General features: G+C 37.6%; 1 protein-coding gene across 1 annotated transcript in view; it reads left to right on the top strand.

Moving 5' to 3' along the window:
* DNAH12 (dynein axonemal heavy chain 12) overlaps window positions 1-27,724 on the top strand; it is a 276,436-nt gene that overhangs the window by 135,859 nt on the left and 112,853 nt on the right. Inside the window, exons 35-42 of the mRNA XM_036266455.1 lie at window positions 4,305-4,388; window positions 10,481-10,669; window positions 11,531-11,650; window positions 13,842-14,030; window positions 20,855-21,006; window positions 23,148-23,286; window positions 24,810-24,976; window positions 26,844-27,099. Of these exons, the coding sequence (XP_036122348.1) occupies window positions 4,305-4,388; window positions 10,481-10,669; window positions 11,531-11,650; window positions 13,842-14,030; window positions 20,855-21,006; window positions 23,148-23,286; window positions 24,810-24,976; window positions 26,844-27,099 (1,296 nt within the window). The remainder of the gene's footprint in view (window positions 1-4,304; window positions 4,389-10,480; window positions 10,670-11,530; window positions 11,651-13,841; window positions 14,031-20,854; window positions 21,007-23,147; window positions 23,287-24,809; window positions 24,977-26,843; window positions 27,100-27,724) is intronic.

The raw sequence follows: 27,724 nt of genomic DNA on the forward strand, positions 1-27,724 counted from the left end.
GGGTGGAGAGATAAACCACAGGACTTATATGCATGTATGCATGAACAATGGACATGGACAACAAAGCTGGGGTCTTGGCGGGAAGGGTGGAGGAGAGGGGAATCAGTGGGTGAAAAAGAAGAAACATCTGTAACAAAAATTAATTAATGAATTAAACAAAAAAATTAAAGCTGTGTGCGGAGAAAAAGGAGAAACATCTATAACAAAACTAAATTTACAAAAAGAAATGAAATAGCCCTGGCCGGTTTGGCTCAGCGGTTAGAGCGTCGGCCTGCGGTCCTGAGAGACCTGGGTTCGGTTCTCGCTAAGGGCATGTACCTCGGTTGCAGTTTGTCCCCAGCCCTGGTCGGTTGTGCGGGTGGCAGCCACTCGATGTGTCCCTTTCACATCGATGTTTCTCTCTCTCTCTCTCCCTCCCACTCTACCTGAACAAAAATTGGAAAAATGTCCTCGGGGGAGGATTAAAAAAAAAGAAATGAAATAAAGCAAGTTGTATAACTATAAAGTATCTTCTTAATGAAAACTATGCTGTAGTTAATTCTTTGCTTAATTTTTATAAAATAAAAATACATTGTATTAAAATTACAATATTAGCAGGAAGGCATAGTAATGTAATAGATAACAATTTGTAAAGTAAGTCTAGACCTATGGTTTCTTCAGAACTTTAAATGAGTATCTTCAGAAAAGAGAAAAGAACCACATTCCTTTTTGAAAACATTGAATGCTTCAGTGCTTATATGTAGTATATTATCTTAGAAGCTGTGAGATATACAAAAGAACTAGAAAATGGAAGGCTTCTAGTATTTATTTTAATTGAGAGATAACATACAACATAAAATGTGCACTAGCTTTAAGTTTTGATTCTATGATTTTTTTTTTTTACATAAGTGTACACTCACATAACTATCACCTAAGTAAAGATGCGTGAAATTTCTTGTACCCTTCAAGGTATACTCATGTCCTTTCCCAATCAGTGCACCCCAGGGGCAATCACTATTCTGATTTCTACTGATAAATTAGTTTTGCTGGTTCTTGAACTTCATGTAAATGGAATTATACTATTTAGTATTTTCCTTCTTTAGGTCAATATAGTATCTGTGACATTCATGTTGTTATAGTTTTATCCATTCATTCTTTCTTTTTATGTCTGTGTTAGTATTCTACTGTATGAATATTACCACAATTTATTTTCATACTTACACGAAACAAATATACTGCTAAGCAAGCAGATTAATTTAATTAGCATTCAAACATATACTTCAGTACTTTATCATAGGTGATTGGTCATTTATTCATATTCTTTCTTTCATACCTTTAGTCATATTGATTGAGCTAAGAGGGGAGGGAAATAAACACACAAGATACATTGATGATTCAGAAGAGAGAGGTTAATCAGTAAAGTCAAGTCTAAGAATTCATAGCTAGGTAGAAGGATTATCTCATATTGGATGAGAGCAAAGCAGGAAAGAATATATATAGATACAGGTAAATGTATGGATTTGATAGTGGAAATTTGAAGGCAAATTCTTTTGATTATTCATTTTTACTTTGTGAAATAGCAGGCCCTATTTCTTGGCACACTTGAGAAAAGGGAAAATTTAAATTAGCCATTTGGAAAAATGGGAAAGAGAGCTGCCTTGGAAACTATAGAAGCATACCACAGTATTACTGAGAACCTGATTGAGCTGAAGACCATGAATTAGTAGTAGTGCCAAGGTTTGCCTTTGTGAGATTTTCTTTAACAGTCTAAGCAGTTTGGGTGTGTATGTAGATAATGTTGCTAGACTGGAAATACGGGAAGACTACAGATATTGGCATGAGAATGGTAGAAGTGCTAGACCATAGAACAGAAGCTGCTTAATAATGGAGGAAGTGAGAACAACAGGGATATGATAATAAAGAGCGAGTGCAATAGGAGTTAATGAGTGAGAGAGCTGGATGGGTAGGAGTCTGTGGGCAAAGACTGGGATGCTGGAAATTAGTAGTGTTCCAGTAGAGAAGGTCCCAGGTATAGAAGTGGATCCAAGTTTTATGAGATGTTTCCTCGTATTACTACTGGATCAGGCCAGAGGTATAGTAGAAAGAGGTTAAACCAAATACCAAAGGCTTTAGCTAACAAGGAGGAATGATTGGGTACTGGTGAGTGACAGTAGCAAGCAGGGGTTGTCAAAGGAGCAAGGGTTGTCCTGGAGGGTGGAGTTGAGAAATAGCATGAGGGTGTGAGGAGAAGGCTGACTCTACCTCCCAAATCTATAGCAAGTAGAAGAATGTCTACTGAAATAATCTGATAGAAAGTTAAAAGTATTCTAGACCAGCACCGTCCAACAGTATTTTCTGGAATGATAAAAATATCTGCACTGTCCAGTAAGGTAGCTACTAGTCATATGTGGCTTATTGAGTATTTGCTTACATACTGAGCATTTAAAATGTGGCTTAGTGCAATTGAAGAGCTGACATAAATTTTTTAAAACTTTAATTAGTTAATATTAAATATAAATTGCCACATATGATTACTGGTTAGCACATTGGACAGTCTAGGTCTAGACCATTTATTTATTTTACAGATAAGAAGCAGATCCAGAAATGTAAAATGCCATGTTGTTGACATATAACTAGATAGGGGCAAAACTGGAACTAGAATGATAATGGTAGAAGCAGAGAAGAAACACTGATAAATGAATAGGAAAAACTTAAGAGACTTAGTAATGAAATTAATTTGGAATATCAACAATTAATAATAATTATTAAAAGTTAAGGATAATTCCAAAGTTAGAAGCCAAAGGGATTAGGAAGACAGAATGGCAGGCCAGGCTGGGTAGCTCAGTTGGTTAAAGCATCCTCCCAATATGCCAAGGTTGCAGGTTCAATCCCCAGTCAGGGCACATACAAAAATCAACCAATGAATGCATAAATAAGTGGAACAGCCCTGGCCAGTTTGGCTCAGCGGTTAGAGCGCTGGCCTGCGGTCCGGAGAGACCCGGGTTCGGTTCCCGCTAAGGGCACGTACTTCGGTTGCAGTTTGTCCCCGGCCCTGGTTGGTCGAGCGGGTGGCAGCCACTCGATGTGTCCCTTCACGTCGATGTTTCTCTCTCTCTCTCCCTTCCTCTCTCTCCCTCCCACTCTATCTCCCTCCCACTCTATCTGTACAAAAAATGGAAAAATATCCTCGGGTGAGGATAAGTGGAACAACAAATTGATGTTTCTCTCTCTCTTCATCTCTCTCTCTGTAAAATCAATAAATAGAAACACAATTTTAAAAAGGTAGAATGGCTTTAATAATAATGAACAAGAAAGGAGTTTGGCAGAAAGGGATAAATTGATACATTCAATTTTTACATATTTGACCAAAAAATAATGTTTTAGACTAAAAGAGACCAAAGTGGCATAGCAGACACAATTCATGGTCATTGATTGAATTTTGGTGTAAATAAATCAGTTTTAAAGACATTTCTGGTACAACTGAGGACATTTGACTGTTGGGTAAGTTGATGATATTAAGGAATTACTGGAATTTTTGTTAGATGTGATCATAATATTGTGGTGATATAGAAAAGTCCTTATTTTTTAGATGAATATTGGCATATTTGGATGTGAAACACCATGGTATGTGTCATACTCTTTAAAATAATTTTTAAAAATTTTATTTTTGTTACAGATATTTCTCCTTTTCCCTCCATTGACACCCTCCTCCCTGATCCTGCTTGCCTCATTCACAGTATTGTTGTCTTTGTCCATTGGTTATGCATATATGCATATACGTTCTTTGGCTTATCCCACTCCCACCCCCTTCTCTGAGGTTTGTCAGTCTAATCCCTTCGTCTGTGTCTCTGGGTCTGTTTTGTTCATCAGCTCATAAAATAATTTTTTACAAAGATGAAACAAATATGGCAAAATGTTAACATTGATAAAATCTAGGAGATAGGTATATGAGTGTTCATGTTTTTCTATTTTTCATTAATAAAAAGGTCTTCTGACAACTTTATAAACTCAGGAGTATTTTACATAATTTTATTAATAATGAGAACTGAGATTTACTTAGGATTTTACAGTTTTTGTAGCATGTCATGTAGTTCCCATGAGAAATTATCCCTGTTTATAGATGAGACTCAGGGATGTTATATATGTATATGCTTACTAGTAAGTAATTGACAGAGCCAGACCTAGAATTATGATATTCTCGCTTTAAATCTAATACTTATTACATTATATCACAGGATATACATTACCTTATAAATAAAATACATTTTTATCTAAGAATTTTGGGATGTTTTTTACATAAACATTTGAAAAATAATTGCTTTTAGCTTTGCCTCATGAGTGGAGAAATCATTCAAATGTCCCCTCAAATGAGCCTCATCTTTGAAGCAATGGACCTTTCCCAGGCCTCAGTAAGTTCATAATTTAATATAATAGTAAATTTATTTGTTTGTTTATTAATTTATTTATTTAGTCAATAAGTATATTATATTATGTCTCAGAAGATGAGTCAGGCACTAGGAATACAAAAGTGAATAAGACACAGTGTGGAGAAGATGGCAGTGGGCAGGACCAGAGGGAGGAGGGTAAGTGTGTGAGAAAGTGAGCGAGTGTGTGAGAGAGTGTGAGTGGATGTGAAGGTGGACAACCAAACCCCAGCAGTGCAGAGCAGTGCAGAAGGATCCTGTGTTGTGGACAGGAGCAGCTGGCTACCATGGTAAGCGGCCCTTCAGGGCACTTCTCCCTGTGTCATGGGGAGGTCCCACCATTTTGGAAGATCCCAGGTGTTCCCTGGGAGGAGGCAGTGGGAGTGGTTAGGGCCCAACAACCTGAGCCCACCAGCGCACCTGGCACCATCGAACCAGTGAACACTCTGTGTCAACACAGACCAGTGCAGAGTAGTGGAGCTCCCAAGGTGCTGGTGGCGAAAACCTCAGACATCCCGGAGCCCAGCACCATCCCCCATATTAGCAACCCTATCACAGTCGAGATATACCCCCAGCAACAGAGGCTGGGGAGCAGACATCCATCCCCAGGCAACAGAAGCACAGACCAGCAGCTGAGACCCATCCCCAAAAACTACAGCCAAAGCTGAGCAGAAGTTGAGCCCCAGGGGGCAGCAGCACTCCCCAGCCGCCAGCAGCGGGACCTGGAGTTCCACAGAGGCCTGTGCGATCCAGTAGTTTACAAGAGCAGTGGGAAGCCTGAGCCCCGGAGAGACTGGTATGATCCAGCTGCCTGCCCATGGGAACTGCAGGGTGTAGGGGCACCAGAGAGGCCTGTGCAACCCAGCAGGGATTACCCGCTAGATATAGTGACAGAAAACTCTCTCTCCTACCTTGGTGAAGGAAGAAGGTATCCAGGTTCAAGAAGCACAGAGAGCCCCAAGTAAGAAGAACCCATACAGGCCCACACCAAGACACATCGTAATTAAATTGCCAAAAATTAAAGACAGAGAGAATCCTAAAGCAGCAAGAAATAAGCAACAGGTTACCTACAAAGGAAACCCCATAAGGCTCTCAGCTGACTTTTCAACAGAAACACTACAGACCAGAAGGGAATGGCATGAAATAATCGAGGTCATGAAAAACAAGGATCTGAATCCAACACTACTCTAACCAGCAAGGCTACAATTCAAAATAGAAGGTCAAATAAAGAGCTTTCCAGACAAAAAAACGGCTAAGGGAATATATTAACACCAAACCAGCACAGAAGATATGCTAAAAGGACTGCTGTAAATTAGTAGAAAAAATAGGAAGGAAAAATAGAACTACACTAAACAAAAATGGCACTAAATAAGTACATACCAATAATCACCTTAAATGTAAATGGACTGAATGCTCCCATAAAAAGACACAGAGTAGCTGATTGGATAAGAAAGCATGACTCACATATGTTGTTTACAAGAGACCCACTTCACAACAAAAGACTCACATAGGTTGAAAGTGAAAGGATGGAAAAAAATCTTTCAAGCAAATGGAAAGCAAAAAAAAGCTGGGGTAGCAATGCTCATATCTGATAAAATAGATTTCAAATGAAGACTATAACTAAAAGAAGGTCACTACATAATATTGAAAGGATTTATCCAACAGGAAGATATAACCTTGATAAACATATATGCACCCAATATAGGAGCACCAACATATATTAAAAATCTTCTGGAGGACAGCCCTGGCTGGTTTGGCTCAGAGGTTAGAGCGTCGGCCTGCGGTCCGGAGAGACCCGGGTTTGGTTCCCGCTAAGGGCACGTACCTTGGTTGCAGTTTGTCCCCGGCCCTGGTTGGGTCATGTGGGTGGCAACCACTCGATGTGTCGCTTTCACATCGATGTTTCTCTCTCTCTCTCTCTCCCTCCCACTCTATCTGAACAAAATATCGAAAAAATGTCCTCGGGTGAGGATAAAAAAAAAAAAATCTTCTGGAGGACTTCAAAGGAGAAATCAACAGCAATACAATCAGAGCAGGGGACTTCAACACCCTGCTGACACCAATAGATCTTCTAGACAAAAAATTAACAAGGAAACATGGACTCTAAATGAAGTGCTAGATCAAGTGGATTTAATCGAGATCTACAGAGAATTACACCCCAAAACTACAGAATTCACATTCTTCTCAAGTGCACATGGGACATTCTCAAAGGTAGACCACATGTTAGGGTACAAACTAAGACTCTACAAGTTCAAAGAGATTGAAATCATATCAAGCATCTTCTCAGGTCATAATGGTATGAAACTAGAAATCAATTGCAACAAGAACATGCAAAGACACTTGAAAACATGGAGGCTAAATAGCATGTTATTGAACAGTGAATGGGTTACCATGGAGATGAAGGAAGAGATTTAAAATTTCCTGGAAACCAATGAAAATGAACACACAACAACACAAAATCTATGGGATGCAGTGAAAGCAGTTCTGAGAGGGAAGATCATAGCACTACAGGCCTACCTCAAGAAGCATGAAAAATTTCTAATACACCATCTAACCTCACAACTTAAAGAACTAGAAAGCAAACATAAAGAAAACGCCAGAGCAAGTAGAAAGAAGGAAATAGTAAAGATCAGAGCAGAAATAAATGACATAGAGACAGAAATAAAATTAAAAAAATTCAAAGCATCAATGAAACGAAGAGCTGGTTCTTTGAAAAGATAAATAAGATTGATGGACCCTTAGCTAGACTCACCAAGAAACAGTGAGAGAGAACCCAAATACACAAATCAGGAATGAAAGAGGAAAAATAAGAACTGACACCACAGAAATACAAAGGATTGTTAACAAATATTATGAACAATTACACGGCAACAATTCAACAATCTAAGCAAAATGGACAAATTTCTAGAAACACATAGTATCCCAAAACTGAACCAGAAAGAGACAGAACACTTGAACAGACCAATAACAACAGAAGAATTTGAAGATGTAATCAAGACTCTTCCAACAAACAAAATCCCAGGCCCAGACGGCTTCACAGGGTAATTTTACCAAACATTCAAAGAAGAACGAACACCCATTCTCCTCAAACTATTTTTAAAAACTGAACAAGGAAGACTTCCAAACTCATTTTATGAGGCCAGCATAATTCTAATTCCCAAACTAGAGAAAGACACTAAAAAGAAAGAAAGCTACAGACCAATATCCCTGATGAACATACATGCCAAAATCCTGAACAAGATACTAGCAAATCAAATCCAGCAATACATCAAAAAAATTATTCACCATGACCAAATGGGATTCATCCCAGGGATGCAAGGCTGGTACAATATTCACAAATCAATAAATGTGATATACCACATAAACAAAATGAAAGATAAAAATCATATGATCATATCGATAGACGCTGAAAAAGCATTCGACAAAATCCAGCACCCTTTTTGGATAAAAATGCTCAGCAATGTGGGAATAGAGGGATCATATCGCAACATAATAAAGGCCATATATGAAAGTCCTACAGCCAACATCATACTCAATGGGCAAAAACTAAAAGCATTTCCCTTAAGAACAGGAACAAGATGGGGATGCCCACTTTCACCACTCTTATTTAACATAGTACTGGAAGTCTTAGCCACAGCAATCAGACAGGAAGAAAAAATAAAAGGGATCCAATTTGGAAAGGAGGAAGTGAAACTGTCATTATTCGCAGATGACATGATACTACACGTAGAAAACCCCAAAGACTCCATCAAAAATTTACTAGACTTACTAAATGCATTTGGCAAAGTAGCAGGATACAAAATTAACATCAAAAAATCGACGGCATTCTTATACACCAATGATGATCTCACAAAAAGAGAAACTGAAAAAACAATCCCATTTACCATTGCGGCAAAAAAATTAAGATACCTAGAAATAAACTTAACCAAAAAAGTAAAGGACCTATTTGCAGAAAACTACAGGACGTTGAAAAAAGAAATAGAGGAAGATATAAAAAAGTGGAAACACACACCTTGTTCATGGATTCAAGAATTAACATCATTAAAATATCCATACCACTTAAAGCAATCTATAGATTCAAAGCAATCCCCATCAAAATACCAATGACATACTTCACAGAACTAGAACAAATACTTCAAAATTTCATATGGAACCAAAGAAGACCTCAAATAGCCACAGCAATCTTGAAAAAGAAGAGCAAAGTTGGAGGGATCACATTACCAGATTTCAGGTTATACTACAAAGCCACTATAATCAAAATAGCCTGGTACTGGCACAAGAACTGGCATATAGACCAGTGAAACAGAACAGAGAACCCAGAAATGGACCCAAGGCAATATGTTCAGTTGATATTTGATAAGGTGGCAAAAGCATACAGTGGAGTAAATACAGCCTCTTTAATAAATGGTGTGGGGAAAATTGGACAGCTACATGCAAAAAAAAAATGAAACTAGACCATCAACTTACACCCTACACAAGAATGAACTCAAAATGGATAAAAGACTTCTATGTGACTCATGAATCCATAAAAATCCTCAAAGAAAATGTAGGCAAGAACATTTCAGACATCATACACAGCAGAATTTTCACTGTTACATCACCTAAGGCAACAGAAACAAAGGAGAAAATGAACACATGGGACTACATCAAACTCAAAAGCTTCTGCGTAGCAACAGATACAATCATCAAAATGAAAAAGCAACCCACTGTATGGGAGAGCATAATTGCCAATGATAAATTAAGGGGTTAATTTCCCATATATAGAGAGTGTTCATACAACTCAACAAAAGGAAGACAAAGAATCCAATTAAAAAATGGGTAGAGGAACTAAATAGACACCTCTCCAAACAGGACATACAAATGGCTAAGAGACATATGAAGAAATGCTCAACATCACTAATCATCAGAGAGACGCAAATTAAAACAACAATGAGGTATCACCTCACACCTGTCAGAATGACCACCATCAACAAATTATCAAACAACAAGTGTTGGCCAGGGTGTGGAGAAAAGGGGACTCTAGTACACTGCTGATGGGAATGCAGACTGGTGCAGCCACTATGGAAAACAATATGGTGTTACCTCAAAAAATTAAAAATTGAACTTCCATTTGATCCAGTGAACCCACTTCTAGGAATATACCCTAGGAAGCCTGAAACACCAATCAGAAAGAATATATGTACCCCCATGTTCGTAGCAACACTATTTACAATAGCTAAGATCTGGGAACAGCCAAATGTCCATCAGTAGACGAATAGAAAAAAAAGCAGTGGTACATATACACAATGAAGTAGTATGCAGCTGTAAGAAAGAAAGTACTTTTATCCTTTGAAACGACATGGAGGGACCTGGAGGGACCTGGAAAGTATCATCATAAGCGAAACAAGCCAAACAGAGAAAGACAAGTATCATATGATCTCACTTACTATAATGAACATAACAGTCTGAGTAATGGGGTAGTCCCAGAGATGTGGAAGTGGGGTACAGACTGACAATCCCCAGAAGAGTGAGTGGTGTGGGAGAGAGAAACCACAGAACTTATTTGTATGTATGCATGAACAATGAACATGGAATACAAAGGTGGGGACAGGGTGGGGCGGGAGAGGAAGGTGGGAATCTGGGGGGTGGGGGGAGAAACATTTTTTTTTAAAAAGGCAAAAAAAAAGGACACAGTGTGTGCTCATTTAGGGAGGATAAGCATGTTAATAAATAATCCCAATATAGAGTGCTCTAAGAATATGGATGGAGGGAGGGGAGTGCCCCCAGAGAGGAATGGATAGAGGAGGACCATGGAAAACTTTGAGTGTTTGATCTGGTTTCGAGGGATGAGACTTCTCCAGGAAGATTGGTTAGGGCTGGGCATTCCAAATCATGACATGATGTAAAGACCTGAACCCAAGGCATGCATGGGGAACTGTAACTTAAAATAATTCAAGTAGTATGTGAAGCTATAAAGAAAGTCAGGAGCCAGATCATGAAGGTCCTTATAAGTCATACAAAGTAGTAATTAATAACTGCCAGATGCTATTGGTATAAAAGCAATATTGGAAAAAGAAAATTTGTCTTTTTTTCTCTAGCCCGCCACTGTAAGCCGCTGTGGCATGATTTACTTGGAACCCTCACAGTTAGGATGGGAACCAATTGTGTCTTCATGGTTGACTACACTGAATGGACCTTTACAGGAACCAGATCATCAGGCTCTTCTGAGAGGACTTTTTGACTGGTTAATCTGGCCCAGTTTAAATCTTCGTAAGAAAAAATGCAAGGTAACGCTATAATTCTCTGACCCAGTCAAGTTTCTTTGGAGGCTGGGTGAAATAGCTAAAGGGATTAAGAAAAAAAATCTCATCCACACAGACCACAGTATGGTAATTACCAGAGGGAAAGAGGAGTGGGGGCAGGTAGAAGAGGGTAAAGGGGACATAAATGGTAACAGAAGGAGACTTGACCTTGGGTGGTAAATATACGGATGATGTATTATAGAATTGTACACTTGAAACCTATCTAATTTTATTAACCAATGTCACTGCAATAAATTCAATAAAAAAACTTTTAAAAAAAGATGTTGGCAGGGTTATGCTTCCTCTGGAAGTTAAAAGGGCGAACTGTTCCTTACCCCTTCCAGTTTCATTTGTCTTTGGATATTCCTTGTCTTGTAGCTGTATAACTCAATGTCTCTTCCTTTATGTTTACCTGGCTTTCTAGTCTGTGTGTCCACTGTGTGAGTAAAAATTGAGGGCCTTGGAGTTATTTAATTTCATTATCACTCCTTTTCAGATATTGTGTGTTTTATTTCCATATCTCCTAGCTTAGTATATAGGCATAGTATGTTTTTCATAAGTGTTTGTTGAATAAATTAATGTATGAATGGCTGTTAGAGACTTTATTTCTGTTATCCCTAGAACCTTGTTTATTCTCTTACAGTAGCTAGTTTTTATTTCTTATATGTTAAACCAAAATGTTTGAGAGATGTATTTATGCATACAGTTTAAATTCTTTAAGTTTAAGTTATAAACACCTTATGAAAACTATGTATGCTTTTATCAGTTTTTAAAATATCTATCTTCTTGTATTTTTCAAATAAAGTGAAAGAAAAGTTTTTTGTTGTTTTTTTTTCCACTTTGCAGGAACTGATTCCTACAAGTGATAGTAATGTGGTTGTATCTCTCATACGCCTCTTTGAAGTCCTCCTCTGTGATGTGGTAGAAAATGATCCTACAAGCAAGCACATTCGTGTTTGGATTATGGTTGGTTTTATTCTTAATGTGGTTTTTAATTACAGGAAAAATATGCTTCTGACAAATGATACTTGTACTGATAAAGACATTGTAAGATCTAGAGCTGTGTTTTCGTGAGCACTGAAAGAATAGCTGGAGACATTAAAGTGCCCCTGACCTGGTATTCTGAGTTTTAAAAAATGCTTTAAAGAAAGTAAAATATATCAGAATGAACCAAATCTACCCTGTTATTGATAAAATATCATAGTTTGATAAACAACAAAGTGACAATAATTAATATGGACTTCAGGTGAATTAATTTTGTCTCAATGTTAAACCAGGAGGTAGATTTCAGGAAGCTGACTCAAAAGACAAGGAGCAGGCATGCCACCAGTTGGGTGGAGCACTGCTGGCAGAATCCATGGAGCATATGGGTGGGGAGGAGTCAGTGGTGCAGGTTAGCTAATGTCTAGAAGTCAGAGAAGGCCAGAGAGCATGACTCTGAGGGAGCCAAAGGAAAGAGGTGTTTTGCTTTCTTCCCTGGTGTATGCTACTTTCCCATCTACCACCTTGTTCCTGAGAGTCTTGATCTCCTCTATACAGTCTGCCTTCTCTTCTCTTCTGTGGTAATAGTAGTTTCCTCCTATAGTTTTCCCTTCATCTTGTTGTCACAGAAAACTACCTCAGACATCTCACATTCCAGGGGTCCTGCTAACCATAATCTCTTCCTTTCCCCTCCTCATTTGTCTTTATTTCCTTCCACTTTCAAAAAAATTGAACAGATATGTTTGAATACAGTTTATTCATATCCCCCTTTCTCCCTAAGTTTCGAGCTGCCTTTCACAGAATTAGTTTTTAATATTATTCCATACATATCAGTGTTACCTCTTTATAAAATAAAAGTGTCCTAGGAATAGTTTACCTATGTAAACTTCATGTTATATATTTCCTAAAACTTTTTATTCTGTTGGTAAACCTAAACTCCCAAAATTATTTTAATGGTTCAGAATCATTTATAGTAACTAATATATATCGATACCTGGTTGAAAATTTTCTCTTAAAAATATATTTGATAGATTTTAAACTAGATAAGGCATGTGCCTAGAGTAATATTTGGAAGGCAAAAGTAGTTTTTCCATCTATACCAGTCTCTTAGCCATTCTCAGGGCAACTACTATTACTAGTGCTTAGGTAGCTTGCTAGAGGTGTTTGATGCATACTCTTTATTATCATTATTTTTTAATCCTCACTCAAGGATATCTACCCCCCCCCCCCAGGATATTTTTGCATTGATTTTCAGATAGAGGGGGAGGGAGGGAGGGAGGGAGAGAGAGAAACATTGATGTGAGAGAGACATATTGATTGGTTGCCTCTCGCATGACCCTGACCAGTACTGGGGGTGGAACTGCAACTGAGGTACATGCCCTTGACTGGAACCAAACCCATGACTCTTTGGTCCTCAGGCTGAAGCTCTAACCACTGAGTCAAATTGGCCAGGGCTGATGCATACTCTTATATGTATACATTTTTATACATGTTAGCATACCATACATACTTCATAAAATCTTTTCTCACAATATAGCTTGGAGATCATTCCACATCAGTAGAGATACCTTTTTTTTTTAGCAGTTGCACGCATTCCAGTGCATGCAACATAATCCAATTAAGCACCCCTAATGAAAAATATTTGGGTTCCTTCTAACCTTTTGCTATCACAAATAATGCTGCAGTGAATTTTCTTGCACATATATTACTTTAACAGTTGGAAATATATTTCAGGACATAGTCCTGAAAGAGAAATTCCTAGGTTGTGTGGCATGGGTATTTTATGTTTAGACAGCTATTGCCAGAGAAATGACTGTGATTTAGCTGTGCTCCAATCAATTTTATTTATAGATCTAATCTTTTCCAAGTAGGTTAACCAGATCTTAATATGTTAAATTGTAATTAATTTGTTAAAAATTTCTTTTAAATAATCATTTTAAAATAAAATTTTAATGAATGCATTGGGGTGATATTGGTTAATAAAATTACACAGATTTCAGGCATACAATTCTACAATACATCATTTATATGTTGTATTGTGTGTTTATTACCCAAAGTTAAGTCTCCTTCCATTGCTGTTTATCCCCCTTTCCCTTCTTCGACCTCCCTTCACCCCTCTTCCTCTGGCAATCACCACATGGTTGTCTCTGTTTTTCTGTTTTTTATTTTACCACAGGCTTGCTTTACATTTTCTTTGATTTGGTCCATTGGAGGAAGCTGTGATACAGATGGTCGAATTGTTTTTGATTCTTTCCTACGATTAATGATACTGGGAAAAAATGAAAACAACCCAGTGCCTGATTCTGTGGGTAAATGGGAATGCCACTTTGATGAAAAAGGCTTGGTCTACGATTACATGTATGAGGTATGACATAAAATGATCGTTATGATAAGCTATAAACCACCAAGTCTTGGATCAGCAGGCAAAACTCCTGAGTTCCAATTCTAGAGTTATTTTGAATCTTATAGTTAGCATTTTAGTTACTTCTCTTTAGTTTCTTCTCCTATAACTTGTGGACAGATAGTGAAACTTGCTTTAAGAACAGTTTATAATTTCAAATTTAAATTAAATCTGTTTTCTCTACTTTAAAAAGAATTTACAAAAATATTATTTTAAACAGTAAACATTTGAATAATCATCTGATTCATACAAATTTTGCTTAACAAAGTCAGAAGATTTGGGTGGAGCCTTAGAAACAAATTTACCTAAATCTCAAAGTTTATAGATTAAGAAACAACCATAGAAAGGCAAATGGCCGGAAGAGTCAGGACTTGAATCTAGCTCTCTTGACTGCCAGTGTAGAAATATTTTCCCAAAATCATGCTAACACAGAATTTTAAGAATATGACCAGAAAAAGAATTTCATTCTCATTAGTCACAGTGAGATGTCAATAAAATAATTTCAAAAACTAAAAATCCAAGAGATGATAGCGCAAGCATATTCCTTAAGAATTGGAGACAAATACCAAAACATCCAGCTTAAAGAGCTAAAGGAGAAAATGATAGTGAGAGACTGCTGAGTTTTTTTCAATTACAGTTGACACTCAATATTATATTAGATTCAGGGGTACAGAATAGTGGTTATATAACTTACAAAATGATCCCTCCAATAAGTCTTGCACCCACCATACATAGTTATTGCAATATTATTGACTATATCCCCTGAATTGCACTTTACATCCCTGGGACTGTTTGTACCTATCAATTTGTACTTCTTAATTCCTTTACCTTTTTCACCCAGCTTCATAACCCCCTCCAATCTGGCAACCATCAGTTTGTTTTCTGTATCTATGGGTTTATTTGTGTTTTGTCTGCTTGTTTTTTAGAATTTATGTATAAGTAAAATAATATGGTATCTGTCTTTCTCTTTCTGACTTATGTCATTTAGCATATCATGTAGGTCCATCCCTGTTGTTGCAAATGGCAAGATTTCATTCTTTTTCCATTGATTTTCAGGTGGGGGTGGGGGGGTGGAGAGAGAGAGAGAGAGAGAGAGAGAGAGAGAGAGAGAGAGAAACACCTATGTGAGACAGACATATTGATTGGTTGCCTCCCGCATGACCACAACCAGACCAGGGCTGGGGATCAAACTGCAACAGAGGCTTGTGTCCTTGACAAGAATCAAATCTGAGACCATTACATCTGCAGGCCAATGCTCTAACTGACCAGAGCAAGATTTTGTTCTTTTTTTATGGCTAAATAATATTTCATTGTATATATGGACTGCCCCTCCTTTATCCATTCATCTATCAATGATACTTAGGTTACTTCTATATCTTGGATATTGTAAATAATACTGCAATGAACATGGGGTTGCATGTGTGTTTTGGAATTAGTGTTTTTGATTTCTTTGAATAAATACACAGAAATGGAATTGCTGGGTCATATGGTAGTTCTATTTTTAATTTTTGAGAAATCTCCATACTATTTCCCATTTCAAGCTCTCTGCCCATTTTCTAATCAGATCGTTTGCCTTTTTGGTGTTAAGTTGTATGAGTTCTACAAAGCCACTGTAATCAAAACAGCCTGATACTGGCACAAGAGCAGGAATATAGATCAATGGAACAGAACAGAGAACCCAGAAATTGACCCAAGAAAATATGCTCAATTGATATTTGACAAAGGTGGCAAGAGCATACATTGGAGTCAAGATAGCCTCTTCAATAAATGCTGTTGGAAAAATTGGACAACTACATGCAAAAAAAATGAAGCTAGACCACCAACTTACACCATACACAAGAATAAACTCGAAATGGATAAAAGACTTAAATGTGACTCATGATCCATAAAAATCCTAGGAGAAAATGCAGGCAACAAAATTTCAGACATCACATGCAGCAGAATTTTTACTCATACAAGGCAAGAGAAACAAAGGAAAAAATGAACACATGAAACTACATCAAGCTCAAAAGCTTCTGCACTGCAAAAGAAACAACCATCAAAATGGAAAGGGAACCCACTATATTGGAGAGCATAATTGCCAACAATACATCAGATAAGGGATTAATCTTCAAAATATATAGAGTACTCATACAACTCAACAAAAGGAAGACAAAGAACCCAATTAAGAAATGGGCAGAGGACCTAAAGAGACACCTCTCCAAACAGGACATGCAAATGGCCAAGCGACATATGAAAAAATGCTCAGTGTCACTAATCATCAGAGAGATACAAATTAAAACAGCAATGAAGTATCACCTCACACCTGTCAGAATAGTCACCATCAACAAATCATCAAACAACAAGTACTGGCGAGGGTGTGGAGAAAAGGGGAGTCTAGTACACTACTGGTGGGAATGCAGACTGGTGCAACCACTATGGAAAACACTGTGGTGTTACCTCAAAAAATTAAAACTGGAACTGCCATTTGACCCAGTGATCCCACTTCTAGGAATATATCTTAAGAAGCCTGAAACACCAATCAGAAGAATATATCTAACCCTTTTTTCATAGAAGCACTATTTATAATCACTAAGATCTGGAAACAGCCCACATGTCCATCAATAGATGAGTGTATAAAAAAGCTGTGGTACATATACGCAATGGAATACTATGCAGCTGTAAGAAAGAAAGATCTCTTATCCTTTGAGACGACATGGAGGGACCTGGAGAGTATTATGCTAAGCGAAATAAGCCAATCGGAGAAAGACAAATATCACATGATCTCACTTATTTGTGGAATATAATGAACAATACAAACTGATGAACAAAATAGACCCAGAGACATAGAAGTAGGGTACAGACTGACAAACCTCAGAAGGGGAGGAAAGGGAAGAGATGAACCACAGAATTTATACTTATGTATGTGTATACAAGAACATAGACAATAATGCTGGGGGTGGGGGGGCAGGGAACAGGATTGGGAGGAGGGTGTCAATGGGGGAAAAAGGAGAAACATCTGTAAAATAAATAAACATTATAAAAAAATAAAGTGATTATTGATATTTATGCAGTTATTGCCATTTTATTATTCATATTTTTAATTTTGTTCCATCTTCTTTTTTTTTCTTTTCTTTTTTTTTTTTTTTGTGGTACGTGCCCCTAGCGGGAACTGAACCCAGGACTCTCTGGTCCGCAGGTCAATGCTGAACCACTGAGCCAAACTGACCAGGGCTGTTCCATCTTCTTAAAGGAGTTTCTTTAACACTTTTTGTAATACTTGGTAGGTGGTGATGAACTCCTTCTTGTATGGGAAGCTCTTTTTCTTTCATTTAATTATAAATGATATCCTTGCTGGGGAGAGTAATCTTGGTTGTAGTCCCTTACTTTTATCACTTTGAACATTTTGTGCTAAATTCTTCTGGCCTGCAAAGTTTTTGTTGAGAAATCAGCTGACAGTCTTGTGGGGACTCCCTTGTAGGTAACTGACTGATTTTCTTTTCATGATTTTAAGATTCTCTTTGTCTATAACCTTTGGCATTTAAATTATAATGTGTCTTGGTGTGGGCCTCTTTGGGTTCATCATGTTTGGGACTCTATATGCTTCCTAGACTTGTAAGTCTATTTCCTTCACCAGGTTAGAGAAGTTTTCTGTCGTTATGTTTTCAAATAGGTTTTCATTCCCTTGCTCTCTCTCTTCTCCATGTGGTACCCCTATGATATGAATGTTGGTGCATATGATGTCTCAGAGGTCTCTTAAACTATCCTCATTTAAAAAATTATTTTTCTTTTTTGCTGTTTTGATTGGCTGTTTTTGATACCTAGTCTCTAGATCACTAATTTGATCCTCTGTGTCATCTAATCTATTGTTGATTCCCTCTAATATATTCTTCATTTCAGTTATTATATTTCTCATTTTTTACTGCTTCTTTATTTTTGTTTTCTGTTCATTTTATGTTTCCCATCTCTTTGTTGAAGTTCTCACTGATTTTATTTACTCTTCCCTTAAGTTCATCGAGCATTCTTTTTTTTCTTTAAGCATTCTCATAACTAGTGTTTTGAACTCTGTATCTGGTAGATTGCTTGTCTCCATTTCATTTAGTCCTTTTTCTCAAGTTTTGTTTTTCATATGGGACATGTTTCTTTCTCTTCTCATTTTGGCTGACTCCTATGTTTGTTTATGTGTACTGGGTAGATCTCCTAATTCTCCCGGTCTTGGCAGAGTGGCCTTATGTAGTAGGTGTTGTATGGGGCCTGGTGATGCAGTCTTCTTTGCCACCTGAGCCAGGTATTCCAGGGATATGCCTTGTGTGGGTTGTGTGTGCCCTCCTCCTATAGTTGAGCCCTAATTGCTATTACAACATCAGTGGGAGGGATTGACCCTCAGGCTGACTGACTGTGAGGAATGACAGTGGATGAGCTGTGATGCAAGGGCTGACCCCACAGAGCAGCATTCACTTTAGCAGGACTCTGGTGCCTACCAAGTCTACCCTTTGGGTATGTTGTTTGTGGAGCTAATTGGGTAGTGCTCCAATATGGTCTAAAGCTCGCCATTGAGTGTGTTGGTTCTGGGGCCTCTTGGGAGAGGCTCTAGTGCAAGCCAAGGTCAGCCACTGCCTGTGTCCAGTCCTGGGCTACCTGGTAAGAGCTACAAAGTGATCTGCAGATGTGCTGGGCTTGGAGGCACCTGGGAGAGTCTCAGCTGCAAACTGAGGCCAACTGCCATTAGTGCCAGCCTTGGGGCTACATAGCAAGTGATATGGGGCAAGTTGAGACCTGTTACTGCTTGTTTGGGGTTTGTGGACCTTTGAGAGGTTTTAGGAAACTCCACAGCACCAGTCAACACTGGCTGCTTGTGAGGAACAGCTGCTGAAAGGAACCTGTGAGTCAGTTAGGTTGGGCAGATTTTCAGGGAATCTCCAGGGTGGGGTAAATGGTATTAGCCAATTTGATGGAGACACAGATTTGAAGCTCTTCTGTACTGGTTTTGGGGGAGGGCTCAACAAAGAAACAATGGCACCTGTCAGCACTTCTGTCCAGGCCAGAGCTTCTCTTCCAGCCCTCACTCTGAAGCCAGACAATTCAGTTTCCCCCCACTGTGTATCTCTGACACTTTTTCAGCTACTGTTGAGTATTTGTGAATGAGTGGGTTTGTATTTGGATCCTATAGGAGGATACCTAAGTCTCCAGCAGACCTCTGTCTCACCTGGACAGAATCTCCACTGATTTTCACTGCCAGATGTTATGAGGACTCCTCTTCCTGGCACTGGTGGTCCAGGCTGGGGAGTCCAGTGTAAAGTGAGGCCCCTTTCTCCTCGGAGGGTACTTCTGCAGTTAAGACATCCTTTCTGATTCTTCTATTTTAATCCTTACCTGAGGATAATTTTCTATTTATCTTCAGATACAGTGGGAGGGAGGGGGAGAGAAAGAGAGAGGGAGAGAGAAACATCAATATGAGACACATCAACTGGCTGCCTCCTGTACAACTCTGTCCAGGGCCAAGGACAAACTACAACCTAGGTATGTGCCCTTGACCGGAAATGAACCTGCGACTCTTTGGTCTGCAGGCCGACGCTCTAAACATTAAGCCAAACCAGCCAGGGCTCCCTCCTGATTCTAAACTGGCACACGTTGGTGTGGGAGTACCTCATAGCATGTCTCTGCCTGGCTTCTTCTTTGTATTCCTAGTTATAGGAATTCTGTTCAGCTAGTCTTCAGGTAGTTCTCAAGGGTGGTTGTTCTATAATTTAGTTTTAATTTTAATGTGGTAGTGGGAGGAGGCAAGCACAACTGCTGTTTTTCTTACCCTGTAAAATTTTTTTACTCTAAAATATATGCACATATAACTTTGAAACAAATAAAACCAAAACCTAAAAAATTGAGAATATGAATTATTAAAGAAACATTTAGCCAATCTTGAAAAATTACTACCCTCCAGATACAATTTGCTAGAAAATAGTTAAAGATTATTAGATGTCAGCCATAACATTGAAGCAGGGTACAAGAGACCTCCTACTTTGCCAGGAGTTAACCCCTTTGTTGCTTGAAGGTGGGAGGCCTTGGGATCTTCAGGGAAGGGCTGGGTAACATGGAGAAGAAGATAAAGGTGGAGGAGTTGAGGGTGGTGGGGGTAGGAATATAGATTAGGGAGCTACTCAGGGTGTTAGGACAGTAACTATTTAGCCACTGGTTTAGAAGAATTTTAATATTGTAATAGTCAGTTGAGCCATTTTGATATGTCCTTGCTGAATATCAGCCTGGATCAAAATGCCAAAGAGAATAATTTTAGAGAAACAAACATAGTGAGTTCATATATTTTGTTTCTAGTTAGATTATTGCTCCTTTACCTTAAAATATTAAAACATGAAGTCAAACTTCAGTAAATTATAACTTGATCTACATCAGAGTGCTTTTCAAATAAATACTTGATATATGCCAAAGAATATCTTGACAGCATTTTGGAAAGATTGGAGTGTTAAGAGGACATGGATGCAAAATATCTGAAATTCTAGATATTCTGAATTTGTGATAACTATATTTCATCACATTCTTCAGATTACCATTGGAAAGGAAAATTAATCTAAAGAAAATGTGTTTCTTAAATTAGGTGGTGGATTCATGGAATGCTTATTAAGCTGCTTCATGACTTTAAAATGTAATATACACTATTTTGAATGAATTTATTATCTCATACTAAAAAGCAGAAAGACTGTAAAGTTTTTTAAAGCAAATTTGATAACTGTATTAAAAGAACCTTTCAGACGGCAAATGCATAGTTATAATATTTTGAAACTTATCTTCTCTTGTAGTTGAAAAACCGAGGTCGCTGGCTCCATTGGAATGAATTAATTAAAAGTACTAATTTCGGAGATAAACGTGTCAAAATTCAAGATATCATAGTCCCTACAATGGACACAATTAGATATACATTTCTAATGAATTTGAGTATTACCTATGCAAAGTAAGAAATTCTTATAACATACACTTTAAACATAACAGTGTCATTCTAATAGGATTATAGGATATTTGAAATAAATTTTGAGGTCATTCATTTTTCAGGTAGCTGAGGCTCTGGGGGACTATTGACATATCCATAGTGATATCTGTTACTAGTGGCAAATCTAGAATCCAGGTTTCCTATTGGCCGCCTCCTGCATGCCCCCTCCACTGGAGATCAGGCCCACAACCTGGGCATTTGCACTGGTCGAGAATTGAAGCAGTGACCTCTTGGTGCATGGGTCAATGCTCAACCACTAAACCACACCAGCTGGACCATTGGTTGATTCTTGTATGTGCCCTGACCAGGGATCAAACCCACAACCTTGGCATGTCAGGACCATGCTCTAACCAACTAAGCTACCTGGCCAGGGCTGCATTTTTGCATTTAGTGGCTATATTTAAAACTTTCTTAGGCAAGGAAGGCGCTTGCCAATTCTGAGGAATTTTAGTATGGGAGTTCTTGTGTGCTATGAACCATTTGTCAGAATAATGCTCTTAAGTGAGTAATGTAAACATAGGATTACAAAGGAAATCACATATTGAAATACATTTATTAAAATATTGAACAAATTTGGGCTATAGTAGTAACACATGTGCTTCTTTATGAACACATTAAATAATAAGATCTAGCAGCGAGTCTAACAACTGTTGTAATTTTGAAGAAATCATAGCATAAGTGATATTTTTGAGTTATCACTGACAATTATAGTATTTAGTGTAATATTTAGTATTTCTGTTGGTGACAAACACACAGGTACTATTAATACAATTGCTCCATTTTAATTAAAGATAGTGAAAGTAAAGATATAACCTTTTTGTTAGCCCAGTTCACAGATTCTCTGAATGTGACTGTTTAAGAATTTCTTTAGTTGGTTCATGGACCCCAAGTTAAGAACAGTATTTTATTTATTAAAAGTATTTTAATACATAGCTTTTATAATGTGTGTGTTACTCAGATTGCAACACATAGATGAATACTCAGGAATTACTATAGTTCTAAAAGAACTCTAAGTTTATGTTTATACTTCAATGATAATTTTAAAAATTAATATTAGCGTAATTTGGTGTACTTAGATGAACCCTTCTAACTGAATGCTGTTGCTTAGTTTTAGTGCCAGCCTTTGTGTTTGTCCCTTTATTTTTTTTTCTTTTATTGATTTTAAAGAGAGAGGGAGAGAGAGATAGAAATATCAAGAGAGAGAACATCGATTGGCCACCTCCTGCATACCCCCCACTGAGGATTTGGCCCACAACCTGGGCATGTGTCCTGGGAATCAAACCAGCGACCTCTTGGTGCATGGGTCGATGCTCAACCACTGAGCCACATCAGACAGGCCTTTGTGTTTTTTCTTTATATGCTGTATAGTGCCAAGTTATCATGCAAAGTGACAGTATTTAATTTTTAATTTAGTATTTCTCAAATTTGGATTCCTTAGAATTCTGTGAACATAAACTCATAGAATTTTTTTCTTTTTCAAATTACTTATGATCACTCAAGTAAGAGAGGCCCTGCTTGAGGTCCCACTGAATGGAGAATTCCTTAGAGTTTGCTTTTAGACAAGTATTTTTAGTTAGAAACTCTGACTTGATTCTAAAATGCTTAACAGGTACATATAACCGTTAGATTTAGAATTCACTGTCATTTATTTCTCACACAAACTTTATGCTATTGAGATGACTGTGAAACAGCCTCAATCTATCTTATTGTCATCATATCATTAGTCTATTCCACATGGCACCCTTTTGCCTGTACTTCTAACTAAAATATACAAATACATCACTTTTCTGAGGAAACGAACTTTGCCTTTAATTTCTAAAAAGTTAAGCATGTTATTACTTGTTCTGCGAGTGTTTTTGCATATAGCAATGTTACATCTGTTCAAATAATAGTTTGTTACTATTTAAGTCTCTGTAATAGCAAGCAAAAATGTGTGCTAATTGTTACTTTACCAGTCTTCCATGATATAACAGTGATAGATTAAAATGTGAGTTTTTAGATGAAGATGAATTATTATTTATACTTTCAATAACTTTAACTTCCCTAGTAGAAATGTATTCTAACTTTTCCCCCTTTTGAATGACATGTTTATTGTTTTCCTAAAGGCCACTGCTTTTTGTGGGTCCAACTGGTACAGGAAAATCAGTGTATGTGAAGGATAAGCTAATGAATCACTTGGAAAAGGACAAGTACTTTCCCTTTTATGTTAATTTTTCTGCACGGACCAGTGCCAACCAGGTTCAGGTTAGTTTAAAACCAGAAACAGGAGTAGATAATTATTTAAAATTTTGCCTTATTTGATTAGTGTTTAACATTGTATATTAAATGAGCAGCTGTGCAAATCTTCGATGAATTTAAATAAAACTTCACAACTTTTATTTTTGGCATTACAAGTAAGTTTTAAAAGTCAGGTTTTGAGGACAAACATTTGTTTTTGTTTTGTTTTTTTTAATCCTCACCTGAGGACATTTTTCCATTTTTTGTTCGGATAGAGTGGGAGGGAGAGAGAGGAAGAGAGAGAGAGAGAGAAACATGGACATGAAAGGGACACATCGAGTGGCTGCCACCTGCACAACCCAACCAGAGCCGGGGACAAACTGCAACCAAGGTACATGCCCTTAGCAGGAACCAAACCCAGGTCTCTCTGGACCACAGGCCGATGCTCTAACCGCTGAGCCAAACTGGCCAGGGCGAGGACAAACATTTGAGAGAACATATTTGCATTAACACTGGATTTTTGAGATTTGTCATCTTTTTTAAGCCAAGAAGGAGCAACAATTGATTTTTCAACTGGAGAAGGGAGTAAGAGAGGGGAGGGGGCAGAGAAGAAGGGAAAGAGAGAGGAGAGAGAACTTTCTAGACTCTCCTAAATGATCCTTGGGAGCATTTGCTGCTTATTGAAGCACTGTCTATGAAAAACCTTTCAAAACATGGACTATTTTAGCCCTTTTGTGACAAGAATCATGTAACTGTGCACCCCACTCTTTACCTGCAAAAGTACCAATGTGAAATTATTGAATGAGGCCTTTTCTAATCACCTATTTGGCGCTGGGCGGGGGGGGGGGGGACGGAGGGTGTTAATCCTCACCCAAGGATATTTTTTCATTGATTTTCAGATAGAGTGGAAAGGAAGGAGGGAGGGAGAGAGAGAAACATCCATGTGAGAGAGACTCATTGATTGGTTGCCTCCCGCATGACCCAGACTGGGGCCAGGAATCAACCTGCAAACCAGGTATTTGCCCTTGACTGGGAATTGAACCTGTGACCCTTTGGTTTGCTGGGCCCAAGCTCTAACTGCTGAGCCAAACCAGCCAGGGCTCTAATCGCCATTTTTATCATCCATTCCTAAATTTAAGTCTCTCCAATCTTTCTTGACCTGTAGGACTCATTTCCATTGTTTTAAACCTGTATAATTCCCTTAATCTCAAGTTCTTGCAAATTTAGATTAGTGCTTTTAGATATTGAGTAAGTTAAAGTTAATAGCTATGTTGGGGTATTTAATGAGGAAAATATTTTGTGTGTATATGTGCATGTGTGTGCAATATAAATATATAAATATGTACGTGTGTAGCAATTCTTGGTACTCTAGGGTTTCAGCAAATGCCCTTTGATGTTGAATATGAAGTTTTATATCACTTGAAAAGTTAATAAATATAAATAAACACACATGGTGCTGCTTGACATTATTTCCTTACATAATTGAACTTAAATTTCTTATTTTTTCTGTTGTTAAGTATGGCTACTATACTTACTTCTTTATATTTTAGAACATTATTATGGCTAGACTGGATAAAAGACGCAAAGGAGTTTTTGGACCACCAATGGGGAAGAAGTGTATAATTTTTATAGATGACATGAATATGCCTGCATTGGAGAAATATGGAGCTCAACCTCCTATTGAATTACTACGACAATTTTTTGACTGTGGAAATTGGTAACTATTTCATTGAAGTCTTAACCATGCTGAAGTCATTTTTTAATCTTTTTCTATTTTAGTTTCTCAGGGCAAAATAATACATTTTTTTCAAGTTATTTATGAAAGAAAGTGGTTGCTCAGATTTTCCTGTACAGAACATTTTGGAAGACTTTTCTATACCTTTTTTATACCATATTTTCTCCTGAAAGTATGAGTTAGATAATGGATTAATAATCCAGTATTGGAAATGTATATATTCTACAGTGTTGTAAATTCTTTCCTTTTCAGCTATTATTTTCAATTATTGAAAATAATTTATAGATTTATATCTTTCAGAGTACCATTTTTCCAGGGCTGAGAATTTATGGGTAATCTCCAACCTAAGTAATTATAATCAGCACCCATTGTTTCCACCATTTTAAATTCTCTACATTTTCTGTGACTGTTTGAGACTACCATATCTTTGAGATGACTTGATTTTAACAGCATTTTCATAGATAACTGTGTTCCCTCCACCCCAATATACCATTATTCTTATCTCAAGGCAAGAGTAGAATAATTTTGAAGCTAAGTCCTATTTTGGAAATACATTTTTTTAAATCCTCACTTGAGGATATTTTTCCATTGCTTTTTTCAGATAGAGTGGAAGGGAGGGAGAGAGAAAGATACATTGATGTGAGAGAGACACATCAATTGGTTGCCTCCCGCACCACTCTGACCAGGGCTGGAAACTGTTCCATCTGCAGGCTGACACTAACCACTGAGCAAAACTGGACAGGGCAAGGAAAAACATTTTAGTTATTACTGCAGGCCCTTGGAATCCTGCCTTCAGGAAATAATCACTGGTCATGGTATATTCCTTATTCCACCAGGTTTTTTCTTTATAAATTTTTATTTTTAAAAAATAGACTCATATTACACATTTTTTGCAACTTATTTGCACTTAAATATTTATCTTGAACACCTATCCATGCTATTTGTCTCATTCATTTTATTGATTTTTAACACTATTTAGTTGTATGGATCTTACCATAGTTTACTTATCCAGTTCCCTAATGACAGCTATTATGGTTGCTGCCAAAACCAAAATATTTTCATACTTTCTAGTGTGCTCTTAGACTAAGGACTGACTATATAGATTTCTCCTACCATCCTCCACCATTTTTTTTGTAAGAACTTCAATATTAAAGGACTTAATGGTCTATTTGGAAATAAGAACATTTTCACCTGAGTGGTTCCAAATAAATTGAGCCATTTAGATACCCCTTTCTGAGTAAAACTTCTTTAGAAATTTGTTACTCCCAAATGAGTCTCTTTTTATATAACAAAAGTGTATAGTCACTATTTAGATGTTCTTATGTTCTCTGAAGATAAGATTTGAGATGAGAAAAAGAAATCAGGACTTTGCTGTAGGTAGTGTGACTATGATTTACTGTTCAAATTGGGACATTTCTGAGAGTAAAAGGGGATTGCTAGTAATTACTCTAGGGCAAGCATAAACCAGAACTGTCCTAGGCAAAATGGGACATTTGGTCACCCTACCTGTGACTGGCTACAAACAAGATTGATCTCTCATCCATGCTCTGGATTTGGAGTAAGAAGAGGACAAGCAAAGTGCCAAATTAGAAAGAAGAATAGGAGAAGAGAAAGGGAAGGGCAAGAGGGAGGAACATTCTAAATACCTAGTGTCTGGGCAGCAGAATCAGTGTCACTGAAAGGAGAAATAGAGGCTACCTAAAAAGAGTCCCCCCAATCCAAACATTAACTAAAGTTCTTCCTTTTAGAGAAGCTAAAATCAGATTAGAATCTAAGGAGGTAGGTCTACATTTTATTTCATTTCATTGGCTTTATAACTGATCATTTTAAATTTTTATGTGCTTTGAAGGTATGACCTTAAGGACACAAGTAAAATTACATTGGTTGACATACAATTAATTGCAGCCATGGGCCCTCCAGGCGGTGGAAGAAATCCAGTCACTCCCCGTTTTATTCGACATTTCAACATCTGCACTATTAATACTTTTAGTGATGAAACAATGGTCCGAATCTTCTCATCGATTGTAGCATTCTACCTTAGGACTCGTGAATTTCCTCCAGAGTACTTTTCAACTGGAAACCAAATTGTCAGTGGGACTATGGAGGTGAGCAAAAATGCAATACAGAATGTTTCAGTGTATATACTTCATTTGGGCCTTCTTTTTTAAACATATTTTCCCTTAGACATCTACTTTGGTCTTCAGTGTCAGGGAAGCTGTGAAGAAGGCTTGAGAACAGAAAGATAGGCTTTGAGATTAGGGAAACTAATTAGGTTTGAACCTTAAATGCTATTTCCTAGTTATATGGAATTAAGCAAGTAATTTGACCTTCCAGAAACTTATTTTTTAAATCACTAAAATGAGAGAGAGATAATACCTATTTCACAAGGTTGTTATAAGGAAATCATTCAGAATGGTATGTGTTACAATGTAGATTTTCCCTAATTGTCTAGTTCCCACTCTGGTATTTATAAATTTTCTTTTCTCTCTCTTCCATCAATTTCTTCATGCTTGTTTTAAAAAATAAAATGAACTTGTCCAGCTAGTGTGGCTCAATGGTTGAGCATCGACCCATGCACCAAGAAGTTACTGGTTTGATTTTCAGCCAGGGCACATGCCAGGGTTGCGGACTCAATCTCTGGTGGGGGGCATACAGGAGGCAGCCAATAGATGTTTCTATCTCTCTTTCCCTCTCTCTCCTTAGCTCTCTAAAAAAATCAATAAAACAGCC

Source organism: Molossus molossus, unplaced genomic scaffold (assembly GCF_014108415.1).
Source record: "Molossus molossus isolate mMolMol1 unplaced genomic scaffold, mMolMol1.p scaffold_m16_p_18, whole genome shotgun sequence".
NCBI lineage: Eukaryota > Metazoa > Chordata > Mammalia > Chiroptera > Molossidae > Molossus > Molossus molossus.